This window comes from Barbatula barbatula (assembly GCF_947034865.1).
Source record: "Barbatula barbatula genome assembly, chromosome: 13".
NCBI classification, from domain to species: Eukaryota; Metazoa; Chordata; class Actinopteri; order Cypriniformes; family Nemacheilidae; genus Barbatula; species Barbatula barbatula.
Window position 1 is genome coordinate 16674766 of NC_136776.1, and position 13274 is coordinate 16688039.

The following is a 13274-nucleotide window of genomic DNA, read 5'->3' on the forward strand; positions in this document are numbered from 1 at the left end:
ATTCATTTTGATCAGTAATGTCAAGAATGACTTTGTCTCTATTCTAAAGTCTTTCAGTATCTCTCAGTACCATATGTCCAACTGTTTCGGAAGAAGACAGCCGGGACCCATTGGTGTATGTCTATGTGACCATATGTGATTGATACTCAATACTCTTCCTTTCGATAGCGATGTGTATGGTTTATGTAGCGATTAGACCCGGATTAAGAATGCACGTGCCTCTGGCCACAAGTGTCTAGTAAACTCCCCCCAATACGCACAGGATTACATTGCCAAATTACAAATTATGATCACAACTTGAAGATCAATATCAACACCTGTACAGTACACATTCTTCATCATATAGGATTTACAACACAACAATGCTTTTCTGGACCAGCAACAACAATATTAAGACATTTCCCACCATACTGTAATTCACTGCCATTTGCAAGAACGCACGGTCTCGTCTCTAACTATTTCGCTACGTGCTTCTCCTGAACAAAAGCTGCTAAAGGTCTTGTAAACGTTACTAAATCAAGAGACAGACTTGCCTACATTGAAACACTGCTTTGTGTGCGCACTTGTGTGTGTGACAGAGAGGCACACAGAATGAATATAGCAAAAATTTCTACCCCCTTTCTTGGGCCCCAAGCGCGCATGTTCCCAGGCCGGTGCCCAAAATGCCTATTGGATAATCCGGCCCTGATAGCGATGTGTTGAGGTGATTTTATCCCCAAGAAATTGCCTTTGTCATGCTTGATAATGTGTGTCACTTTCAAATAAATATTTTAAAAGAAGTTATTAAAGGCTTTAATGAAATTGAGTCATCGAGTTTTAGGTCAGTAAAGCTCCTGTGTGTAACAAGGTGGGAGAAAGTAGCTAAACGATAAAAATAACCTAACTTAGTGATATAGTTTTAATTTGAAACTTTATTCTGAACAAGAATGTGCTGAAATCGTTGGATTAATAACCTATTCCTTTTAAGCGAATCAAAGCATGAACTTTATGATATTATGGAAACAGGGGTTATAAATGGGTTAGTGTGCTCTTGTCGCTGTGCATCTGTCCATCTTCACGCTCTGGATACATCACAAATCTTCTGGCCTTGATACAGAAGTTTATGAATACGTTATTACAGTTTGGTAGGCATAAACATTAAATAACAACACTTGTTGCAGTTTACTTGTCCAAACAAGGTAGTGCATATTTAAATCTCAAAATATTTACAATATGATCGCCGTGTTTTTATTTAACAACAATGCCATATCTTCCAAATTTAAGGAAATTTGTTGTTATTATTCTATTTTAATATGATGAAAGACTCTATTATAATTTAACATTTTGTCCACACTGAAACACATCGTGCCGGTCACGTCAGGTGTAGACACAGTGTAAGAATGTTTTGTGAATCCGCCCCCAGATTGTAAATCTAATAAACTCCTGCCATTTATTTCCTCTTGTAAAAATGAATAACCCTAAAAATAAGCACAAATCACCTCCAGCTGAACACTGCCAAGATCGAACGACTCATATTTCCGGCACACCCCATGATGCGACATGATCTCACCATCCTATTTGGCAATACCACAATCACTCCTTCCGAATCAGCCAGGAACATCGGAGTCATATTTGATGAACAGCTGTCCTTCAATGATCACATTGCAAAGACAACGCGGTCATGTCGATATGCCTTATTCATGATTAGAAAGGTTAGACCCCATCTCACTGAACATGCGGCACAACTCCTTGTCCAGGCCCTGGTTATCTCAAGGTTAGACTACTGCAATGCTCTCCTTGCTGGTCTTCCTGCAAAGGCTATCAAACCACTTCAGCTGGTTCAAAACGCAGCAGCACGCCTCATCTTCCAACAGCCCAAAGGGGCTCATGAAACACCCCTTTTCATCTCTCTCCACTGGCTACCGGTTGAAGATTCAAGTCACTGATGTTTGCGAAAAAAACAATTACTCTTTCTCTAAACAGGTAGTGTTTTGAAACTAGTAACTTCGTATTAGCATCTATTGTATTATTGCTCCTGAATGACATATCGCTTATTGCTCCCTGAACTTTCTGTAAGTCACTTTGGACGAAAGCATCTGCTAAATGACTATATGTAAATACCAAACTCTGAGTATTTGTACATCTACACTGTTTTAATGTCAAACTTTATTTTGTATGTGGAATAATATAAAATCATATACCAGTACCACAAGTTTAGGACTGAAGATGCAGCAGGTGTGTATGTGGTTTGGCTGTACTGTTCTTGTGAGGGCCAAATCTGATTTAACTTAAATGTTGACATTTTTTTATAGGTATAGAATCATGTTGTGCCTAATCTACTAATATAAAAAACATTCACTTATAGAGCATTTATTTGGTCCAATAATGCTCTCCAGAACAGCGTTCTCCCTTTTTGTGACCCTAAACACTTGTTACCATCAATGCTGGAAATGGCCGAGATTAAAGTGGGTCTATTCTTTTTAAACCGTTGTCGACAAGGTGACCAAACCGTTCTGGGGCACCATTGACTACCATTGTGTGGAAAATGTACTTGTTCTGTTAACCACAATCTTTTGATATTTTGAAGAATTTAGGAAAAGGAGACCGTTATGGTGCATTTTGTGTACCATTGTCTTTTCTCCTATGTGGGACAGTGGTGGCCAAGAACAGTTTCGTTATACAACACACCAAAGTTCCCTTGTTTTGTTGGGATTCATCCTAACACGTTCATTGCATTCAGAACAGATTGTGATGTCACTTGTTTGTGATCTTATGACAAAATGTTTCCACCTGACCCGATAAAAACATCTCCATCACACACAGTCATAGCTTACAACACTGTATTTAAATCATGTTTTAGTCAAAGATCTCATACAGTATCTGATCATATGTGGGTTATTTTCACACTTAAAATGATAAGGCAACAATTAAAATTAGTCTTTTAACTTTAAAGCTGTGTACATAAATGAAGCAAAGTAGCTGAATGATCAAGAAGAAGAGAGCAAATTCACTGTAATAGCTTATAAGGAAGATTTCTTGAAATCCTAAAATTATATTATAAGCATGTAGATTGAAGCAACAGTGCATATAAATGTGTTTGTGTGCTCTTGCCGCTGTCTATCCATCTTCATGCTTTGGTTACATCAGAAATCTAAACACAGAAGATTATGAAACTGTGAATACATTTATAGGTGTTGGTAGACATAAACATTTTATAAAAACGCTTAGGGAAAGCTCATGCACATTAATATCTCAAAAGAATTATATAATCATCCAAATGTTAAGGAAATTATTAATTATTCTTTATAAAATGTGATTAATGAAATCTCTATTTAAAAAAACTTTGATAATGATGTCATGTTTTTTTCTAATTGTCTTTTTCTGGGCATAAAATAAAAGAACAATATTCAACAACGTTCTCTCAGATTCATTGTGAACTTTCATGCATTACCTCAGTGTGCTTCAGTTTATTTTGTCTAAAATCTTTGGTCACCTAAAGAAAAGAAAAAAGATTGTGGCTATATACAGTATAATAAAATGACATGTGATCACATGAGTTAACTGCTTCTTCTCCTGATGGAAACTCATGTGAGGAGAAGAGTTTAATGGTCTCTGAATGATCTGTCGCTTTTTCAAACCTTCCTCTTACAGGACATGCATAAGATAACATAACATTTATAACACATTCAGCTGTGCACCGTGACTAAACCAACACTGTGATAAATATAAAGAGACTAACATGTACTCACATTTATTATCAATTGTCATCTTCCCATCAGAGCACGACACCTTAACTGTGTATTTTCCTCTCGAACCTCCAACCATCCATCCATACTTACAATCATATGTAAAGCTTTCTCTACTGTGTGTTACATATTTATCTCGCCGAGGTTTTATATTGTACTCCATATAAATCTCAGGTGTAAATTCGCAAGGCTCTGCGAGAGACAAAATAGAACGGATGAAAGGTGCTGTGAGCGATTTCTGTTAAAAACTTAAATGAACAAACAAACAAACACTTTTGTGAGTGTTTGCTAGATGTCTATAAGATGGACGTGTATACTTTCATATCATCTTTACTTGTTTGTTCATTTGCATTATTATTTTGCATGGCTCGTGTAATCTGTCCAGAAGTACTGTATGTGTTTAGGAGTGTAATGGAATTCGACTACTTTGGTAATGGATGACTTACTCAGACATTTTGGAGGCGTCTCCCATTTCCCATCCCGACACATGTAAAATCTCTGTGGTTTGTCCGGCACATAGTAAGATCGGCAAGAGTATGATACCTTTGTGATGATTTCATCAGTCTTACTCTCAATGTTATAATCTCCATCATCAATTAAAGGTGGTGGAGGACAAATGCTGCCTGAACAAATCACAAACGCATGTATGTCTGGTTTGAACAGTTTTCTACAGTTCATCAATAAAATACTGATGAACTTACCTTTTTAATAGCTACATTTCAATATTTTGCTTTTAATTGAAATGTTAAATGAGTTTTCCGACTTATTGTTATAAATCTTTTGTAAATGTGACTCACTTGCGCAGTCAATCGTTCCAAACCATTTTTCATTTTTACACATCAAAGTTCCTCCTGGTATTTTGTCATATGGTTTATTGCACCTGTATGTCAAAGTATCAAAGTTGTTGTATAGATTTTTCTCATCTAACAGAGTCACAAACTGCAAGTTCTCTGACAGTTTGGCACACTGAGCTTTTTCTGAAATAAAATATTCATGTATTAAATAAATAACAATGCCTGCATATACTGGATAATATGGCATGTATATGTAGACATGTATCTACATGTAATGTGCATATATTATATTCAAATTACAGGATTTATAGAACTTGACTCACTAATGCATTCTGGGTAAATCCAAGTGTGCACGTCACATTTGGCGATGGTCTCTCCCATAGATTCATAGCCATCCTCACACTCATAGCGTACTGTGTCTCCATGTGAATATTGGGTTTCATCAATAAGTTTGGATTTGTTTACAGTCAGAAGAGGCTTTGAACAAAAAACTGCCAATAAACGGGGAAAAAACAAGATAAAACCCAGAGTGCTTGAACCCAGTGAAACCAAGTTTTGTACAATAGGAACATTTTGTTAATTGTATTGTATTAAGACGGGAAACAAAACTACCAATCAGAAAAGTTCACATAAAAACATAGTGTTAAGCATTTGAAAGTTCAATAAACCTTTTCCTTCACATTGTGGATATGGATTATCCCAGTTTCCATCTGACTGGCATGCAATTGCTCGTTGGCCGTTCATCTTCATGTTATCATGAGTACATTTGAAAACCAAGACATGTCCAGATTTATAAGGTGGATTGACTCCTGGATGTCCCATTAAAATGTGAACTTTATTGAGATCTTGCTCATGACAGGTGACTTCTACAAGAAATGATATAAGTATGTACAAGAATATAAAAGGTCTCCTTTGGAGAAAAACAGGCATTTTCAATACTCAGTTTACTCCGAGGCCACAGTTTGGTATGATTTAGGCACAGAACACAAACAGCCCTACCTTCAGTGTTTGTTGTGATTTCCTTCCATGTCAAAAGAAGAATAAAGAGAAACATCTTGCAGGATTTCATGTTAAGCTGTAAGCAGAACATCATAAGCAGTCCTTGGATTAATACTTTTTACACAGAAGATTTACATGTTTGAAGAATGTATAAAACACGAGGAATGATGTTTTTTAAATAATGATAGTAAAATAAAATAGTACAAATAAACTGTGCCAACAGTTCCTGCATAAATTAGACATTAAATGTGTTTTAACATGTGAGCCGTTGGTGTTTGTTGCAAGAAAGTCTATAGGTGGATAAATGGAGAATAAAACAATGTTGGCGCTAACATGACCGAAAGTACAATTTATTATCAAATATAAGCTATTCAAATATTAAAGAATGTTTAATATTAGTTTATTTCAATATGAATTTAAACATTAACCTTTATCCAAATGTGTAAATACAGTAGTCAGTAAATATAGTATAAAACATGATGACTGTAATATATTGTGTAAATGTAGAAAATCTTTATAGCAGTTTACCTGTTTTAATGGAATGAAGTAATGTAGTCTCCTAGCAAAGATTGACAGTTGACTGGTAAAAAGTTGAATGATTTTCTGCTCAGGGTTGTGTGCTGACAAACATTGCACAATCTAAACAAATCCAAATACACAGTGTTTTTTTAAATAAGTCTTTATTGTAAAGTAAAACCTGCTAAAATATGCCAGAGAACAGAAGCTGAAGAAGAGCTAAATCCCGTCTACATTGACATGGAAGTTGAACTGTATACACATTCTTACTGTAAAATATTTTCATAATCCATGCCCACTGTATAATATTTTATCAATATTGTATTCTGTATTTATTCTAACTGTATATCCTGCACTTGCTAACTGCACTTCTGGTTAGACCTAAACTACATTTCGTTACACCGTACTTGTATATGTGTAATGACATTAAAGTTGAATCTAATCTAAAGAAGTGAATAATCTGAACAGAACTGAATGCGTCTTGCGGAAGAACATATTAACCGGCGCAACTTCTCTCCGTTTATGACTATGGACGAGTCACCCATGTCCTGTGCTACTCCACACCTAAAATAGTCCGAAAATAAACACTTGTTATAGGTGTACCAAGGTGATTCAGGATACTGACTCCAGTACTCACCAATATGGTTTCGCAATCGGAACAACTCTATGTAAAAGGAAAGAAGTGTGAGACAGCTTTGGAGCAACTTAGTTGATTCACAACACTAAACAAAGGATTCTCACTCCGCGTGTGTTTTGCGCTGGATGACGGTCGCGCTGAGCGGTGCAGGTACAGAGGAGAAGTAGAAGAAGACAAGAGGATGACACCATTTGCTAAGCGGGGATGTTTCATTTTCATCCTTAACACATACATTTTAAACAAAAAACTACGGAGTGTGTTTTGCACATTATTTATCCTTGTAAAAGACGATTTTTTTTTAGAATAACATTTCTTACTGCAAGTTTTAGGGGTGCTGAAGCACTCCTAAAAAGGGGCTAGCTACGCCCATGCCTGTATCTTTGCTAAATACTTTCTTTTGTGTTTGTTTCTCTTCAGTTTCAGGGTGAAATAGAGACAACAAGAAACAACCAGATTCTAAATCAAATAAACTTGTGTTATTTATTTCCTCTTATTAACCTTTACAATATATCAAACTGAAAATATAACCCTGAAACTAAGCACAAAAAAACATTGATGCACCAAAAAACATGAATTTACAGAATTTGTTCAGAACAGAATATACCTTTATAATAAAAAATAATACATGTGTATAGGTAAAATGTCTGAAATGCAGAGAAAAATATTCAAAACACAAGCCACAAATAGTCAAATGAATGGACACATTCCTTGAATGTCCCGTAACAATGCTGTGCCATACAATACTAGACCACAAAACCTTAAAACTACTTGATAATAATGAATATTTTTTACATACGGGAGTACATCACCTTCATTACCAATGAACTACCTATAAAGTTACTTTATTTTCCGCATGTAAAGGAGGAATGAAATAAAGCATCTTAACATTTAAACCGTCATAAAGGCCCTTTCTCCTTTTTTTCCCTGCACACTCTTTCTCCGTCCTCCTGACAAGAATGACAAGTTCTGAAAATGTCATATTGCTTACTATATGCAGTGATTTTGGATATATGACTTTATTATAATTTTTTGTATCATGCAGCATAAAGTTCAGTCTTAGAACGAGCATTTACAGACAACGTGTTAATTCACATTAAAATGCCCAAACATTCAGAGAGTGACAAAAGTTTGTAAAACGGTGTACACATTCACGAATCACGTGTGGAACAAGCTGTTTCTCTTTACCAGTCTCCCAGCACAGAAGACACGGAGAGATGCGATCCTGCGCTGGGTCATAGCCGGACCTCACGCTCATATGCGTCAGGGGTTCCGGTAGCAAACTCTAAAAATATCCCATTTCTTTACACCGTAAATGATATTTTTGACGGTGTAGTGTGTGCCCGTCTTCTAGGCCACTGAACATATAACCCAAATGGCATGATCCCCATTGCATAACACCTCTGTGAAGATTCGACTGTGAGTTTTGGTGAAAAAACATGGAAAATGTAGTTAGTTTGAAGACAGTGTGAGAAAATGAGAAAGTGTTTGTATTGTTGATAACACATTAGAATTTAGGTGTAAAGATACAGATTCACAGATCTACTATTCATTTTAATGTTTATTCATGTGATTTTTTCTATGGCGGTCATTGGTACTTGGAATAACTGTTTTATTAAAGGTGGTACTTGAACTGAAAAGATTGGGAACCGTAGTGGCTCTATAGATAGATCTCTGATACGACATAAACCTTTTTTCCTCCATCCAGAAAAAAAGCTCCATCAATCTGAGAAGGTTCAAATGAAGGATTGCATGATATTGGTGTATATATTAAAACTTTTGTCAGATTATAGAATTCATTTATCTGATTCAAACGTCTCAGAGAGTTTCTCAACACGAGGCCTCCACAGTCATTGAGCTTTTGCTCGGCAAGTAACAGAATCATGTTGTTTAAAGAAACGTACAGGCAAATAAACATTATAATAAAATAATGATAGTATTATTAAAGTTTTCAATATAGTTAGTATTTGTGTGTTAATAAAAAAGGAGAATGTTACTGAATGATAAACCAAACTCACTGCAACAGATTGAATGTGAATCTTTATTCCAAAGTGAGAATTTTATAAAGATTATTTGAAACCATGAAACTTTATGGTGAGCATATAGATTGCAGCAACATAAATGCATTCATGTGTTCTTGTCTCTGTGTCTCTGTCTCATGTGTCTGTCCATCTTCATGCTTTGGTTGCATCAGAAATCTTCAGGTCTAAATACAAAATATAATGAAACAGAAAATACATCATTACAGGTTGGTTGGTATAAATGTTTCACTTCTACATTTCTCTTAAATTCATTGTAAATTTGCATTGTTGCATTACCTCAGTGTTAACCCAAGTCTATCCAAATATATTTTCTGTATCACCTTAAGAAAAGGATAAAAACACTATTATTGTGGGTACTGTGGGTACATTTATTATGGTAAAACATCACTTAAATAAAATGCAGAATTGATCTTTGATGAAACACATTCAGATGTCCAGTGTGACTACAGCACTGTCATTAATGTGTGAAGTGAAAACAGACTAACACGTACTCACATTTCTTTTTAATAGTTATCTTCCCATCAGAGCATGTCCCCATCACATAATCTGATCTCTGGAAACCTCCAGCATTCCATCCCTCTTTACAATAAAGTTGAATCTCTTCATCACTGTGCCTTATGTAGTTATCTTGGACAGGTTGTAGGTTGTACTCCATATAAATCTCAGGTGTTAGTTTGCAAGGCTCTATGAGAGAGACAAACTGATTTAAAGACATCAGAATAAACTTCATAACAGGATTGACAATAATATGGTATTAGATGACTTACTCAGACATTCTGGAGGGGTGTCCCATATCCCATCCCTACAGCTGTAATGTTTTTTCTGTATTTTCAGCACATAGTAAGATTGGCAAGAGTATGATACCTTTGTGATGACCTCGTCGTTCTTATCCTCAATGATATAATCTCCATCTTTTATTAAAGGTGGTGGAGGACAAATGATACCTAATGAAATCACAGTATCAAAGACAAAGATTAAGCAGTATACTACAGTTCATGGTAAATACAATCTTGTTTCATTTGCCTTTAGGATGATTTGTTTGCAGAATATATATATATATATGATAAAGTAAACAGTGATACAAGTTTCAAACCGAAATCTTGGAGACCCACGATTGGGTGATGGGGGGTTAAGAGGTGGTTGTGGTGGTTGGGTTAGGTCTGTGGGCGGGAACCACGTGGCTGTTTTAAAAACCCCCTGACTCGCCAGGTGTCTCACCCTTCACCATCATTTGATTGTTAAAAACATTGTACATACTTATGAATACATGCAGTGCTATGCGCAAGTGTCACGAAACTATTCAACGTCAAAAAACGCATCTATGGGAACCTCTCGCGCCCGCAGGCCAGTTTCAAGATACCCAGAGTGCGAGGACTTTAGAAGAGCGAGCGTCATGCTTTTATGGAAGTTACGGCTCTCTGTGGCGCATGATAAAGAACTTGTTGCCTCGCTATATTCACAAGTAAAACGTTTTAAGACAAACCATGCAGCAAAGTATCCGTTGATCAGATTGAAGCAAACTGCAACGCGTTAGTATTGGTGTGCTGATCTTCGCTCATCATATCCGTGTGAGCAGTATTTCTCGCATATGAATCCTATGAAGTCCATACATACAGCTGTCAAGGTTAACAGAGGAGTTGAAATGGCGGTATGTAAGTGTCTTGACAAAGTACGAACCGAACTACAAAGCTATTTGCAAGACGCTAGTTCCCTATCGATACTTCACTCGTACTGCGTAGCAGGACGCTATGGGGAAAACTCCTTATTTTCTGATGACTGAAGCTTTTCAATAGCGCAGTGAAAACTGTACGGCCATTGGTGTGAGAAAAGTAAAACTTTAAACCAATGGCAGTGAAGCTGCACAGACCAATGGCGATGGCACCCGCCAAAAGGGGCGGGGCTTTTGGCTATTTATATTTAGTCATTTCTCAGACGCTTTTATCCGAAGCTGCTTACAAAGAGTTCGGGGAGCAATAAGCCATATGTCATACAAAGAGCAATAGTACAATAGGTGCTAATACAAAGTTACTAGTTTCAACAAAAGCTAGACCACTTCCTGTCGAGAGTAGAGAGAGGGTTAGTGTACGTTTTTGTTCATGTTTTTTTTTCATATTTCTGTCAAGTATTCACAGAAGAGGTGTTTTAAGTAGTTTTTTGAAGTTTGTGAGAGATGTGGTTGACCGGACCGCATTGGGAAGAATGTTCCACCAGGAAGGAGTTGTGAAGGAGAATGAGCGGGAAAGGGATTTACTGCCCTTATGAGAAGGTATTACAAGGCGCTGCTCGTTTGCTGAACATAGGGTTCTTGATGGGGTGTAGGAGTGTAGTAGGGTGTGAAAGTATGCCGGTGCAGATCCAGTGATTGTCCTGTAGGCAAACATCAGTGACTTGAATCTAATCCGGCCTTCAACCGGTAGCCAGTGGAGAGAGATGAAAAGGGGTGTCACATGAGCCGTTTTGGGCTGTTGGAAGATGAGCCGTGCTGCTGCGTTTTGAACCAGCTGAAGTGGTTTGATAGCCTTTGCAGGAAGACCAGCAAGGAGAACATTGCAGTAGTCCAACCTTGAGATGATCAGGGCCTGGACAAGGAGTTGTGCCGTATGTTCAGTGAGATGGGGTCTAACCTTTCTAATGTTAAATACTGCATATCGGCATGATCGCGTTGTCTTTCCCATGCCGACACATGTAAAATCTCTGTGTTTTGTCCGGCACATAGTAAGATTGGCAAGAGTATGATACCTTTGAGATGATTTCATCAATCTCACTCTCAATGTTATAATCTCCATCTTCAATTGAAGGTGGTGGAGGACAAATGTTGCCTGAACAAATCACAAACGCATGTATGTCTGGTTTGAACAGTTTTCTACAGTTCATCAATAAAATATTGATGAACTTAACTTTTGAATAGCTACATTTTAATATTTTGCTTTTAATTGAAATGTTAAATGAGATTTCAGACTTATTGTTATAAATCATTTGTAAATGTGACTCACTTGCGCAGTCAATCGTTCCAAACCATTTTTCATTTTTACACATCAAAGTTCCTCCTGGTATTTTGTCATATGGTTTATTGCACCTGTATGTCAAAGATCAAAGTTGTTGTATAGATTTTTCTTATATAACAGAGTCACAAACCGCAAGTTCTCTGACAGTTTGGCACACTGAGCTTTTTCTGAAATAAAATATTCCTGTATTAAATAAATAACAATGCCTGCATATACTGGATAATATGGCATGTATATGTAGACATGTATCTACATGTAATGTGCATATATTATATTCAAATTACAGGATTTATAGAACTTGACTGACTAATGCATTCTGGGTAAATCCAAGTGTGCACGTCACATTTGGCGATGGTCTCTCCTATAGATTCATAGCCATCATCACACTCATAGCGTACTGTGTCTCCATGTGAATATTGGGTTTCATCAATAAGTTTGGAATTGTTTACAGTCAGAAGAGGCTTTGAACAAAAAACTGCCAATAAACGGGGAAAAAACAAGATAAAACCCAGAGTGCTTGAACCCAGTGAAACCAAGTTTTGTACAATAGGAACATTTTGTTTATTGTATTGTATTAAGACGGGAAACAAAACTACCAATCAGAAAAGGTCACATAAAAACATAGTGTTAAGCATTTGAAAGTTCAATATACCTTTTCCTTCACATTGTGGATATGGATTATCCCAGTTTCCATCTGACTGGCATGCAATTGCTCGTTGGCCGTTCATCTTCATGTTATCATCAGTACATTTGAAAACCAAGACATGTCCAGATTTATAAGGTGGATTGACTCCTGGATGTCCCATTAAAATGTGAACTTTATTGAGATCTTGCTCCTGACAGGTGACTTCTACAAGAAATGATATAAGAATGTACAAGAATATAAAAGGTCTCCTTTGGAGAAAAACAGGCATTTTCAATACTCAGTTTACTCCGAGGCCACAGTTTGGTATGATTTTGGCACAGAACACAAACAGCCCTACCTTCAGTGTTTGTTGTGATTTCCTTCCATTTCAAAAGAAGAATAAAGAGAAATATCTTGCAGGATTTCATGTTAAACTGTAAGCAGAACATCATAAGCAGTCCTTGGATTAATACTTTTTACACAGAAGATTTACATGTTTGAAGAAAGTATAAAACACGAGGAATGATGTTTTTTAAATAATGATAGTAAAATAAAATAGTACAAATAAACTGTGCCAACAGTTCCTGCATAAATTAGACATTAAATGTGTTTTATCATGTGAGCCGTTGATGTTTGTTGCAAGAAAGTCTATAGCTGGATAAACAGAGAATAAAACAATGTTGGCGCTAACATGACCGAAAGTACAATTTATTATCAAATATAAGCTATTCAAATATTAAAGAATGTTTAATATTAGTTTATTTCAATATGAATTTAAATATTAACCTTTATTCAAATGTGTAAATACAGTAGTCAGTAAATATAGTATAAAACATGATGCCTGTAATATATTGTGTAAATGTAGAAAATCTTTATAGCAGTTTACCTGTTTTAATGGAATGAAGTAATGTAGTCTCCTAGCAAAGATTGACAG

The 13274-nt window shown here is 36.3% G+C and overlaps 2 protein-coding genes across 2 annotated transcripts in view; both read right to left on the bottom strand.

Annotated features, from left to right (window-relative positions):
* Positions 1-6109, bottom strand: part of LOC306902856 (complement factor H-related protein 1-like) — a 54988-nt gene extending 48879 nt beyond the window's left edge. Inside the window, exons 1-7 of the mRNA XM_079471732.1 lie at positions 6047-6109; positions 5519-5594; positions 5188-5385; positions 4843-5010; positions 4523-4702; positions 4172-4348; positions 3729-3917 (exon numbers count right to left, since the gene is read on the bottom strand). Coding sequence (XP_079327858.1) covers positions 3729-3917; positions 4172-4348; positions 4523-4702; positions 4843-5010; positions 5188-5385; positions 5519-5588 — 982 coding nt within the window. The 5' untranslated portion in view covers positions 5589-5594; positions 6047-6109. The remainder of the gene's footprint in view (positions 1-3728; positions 3918-4171; positions 4349-4522; positions 4703-4842; positions 5011-5187; positions 5386-5518; positions 5595-6046) is intronic.
* Positions 6110-8696: 2587 nt separating this feature from the next.
* Positions 8697-13274, bottom strand: LOC306902866 (complement factor H-related protein 1-like). The gene is made up of 7 exons (XM_079471747.1): positions 13227-13274; positions 12699-12774; positions 12368-12565; positions 9478-9654; positions 9206-9394; positions 8987-9030; positions 8697-8874 (listed from the first exon to the last, which is right to left on the bottom strand). The coding sequence occupies exons 2-6, from the start codon at positions 12766-12768 to the stop codon at positions 9005-9007; spliced, it is 660 nt and encodes a 219-aa protein (XP_079327873.1). The 5' UTR covers positions 12769-12774; positions 13227-13274; the 3' UTR covers positions 8697-8874; positions 8987-9004.

Coding starts and splice junctions, on each gene's coding strand:
- LOC306902866 (XM_079471747.1), bottom strand. CDS start 12,768: ATGAAATCCTGCAAGATATTTCTCTTTATTCTTCTTTTGAAATGGAAG. Junction 9,395..9,477: donor CACCCCTCCAGAATGTCTGA/GTAAGTCATCTA, acceptor TCTCTCTCATAG/AGCCTTGCAAACTAACACCT. Junction 9,031..9,205: donor GATAACTATTAAAAAGAAAT/GTGAGTACGTGT, acceptor CCTTTTCTTAAG/GTGATACAGAAAATATATTT.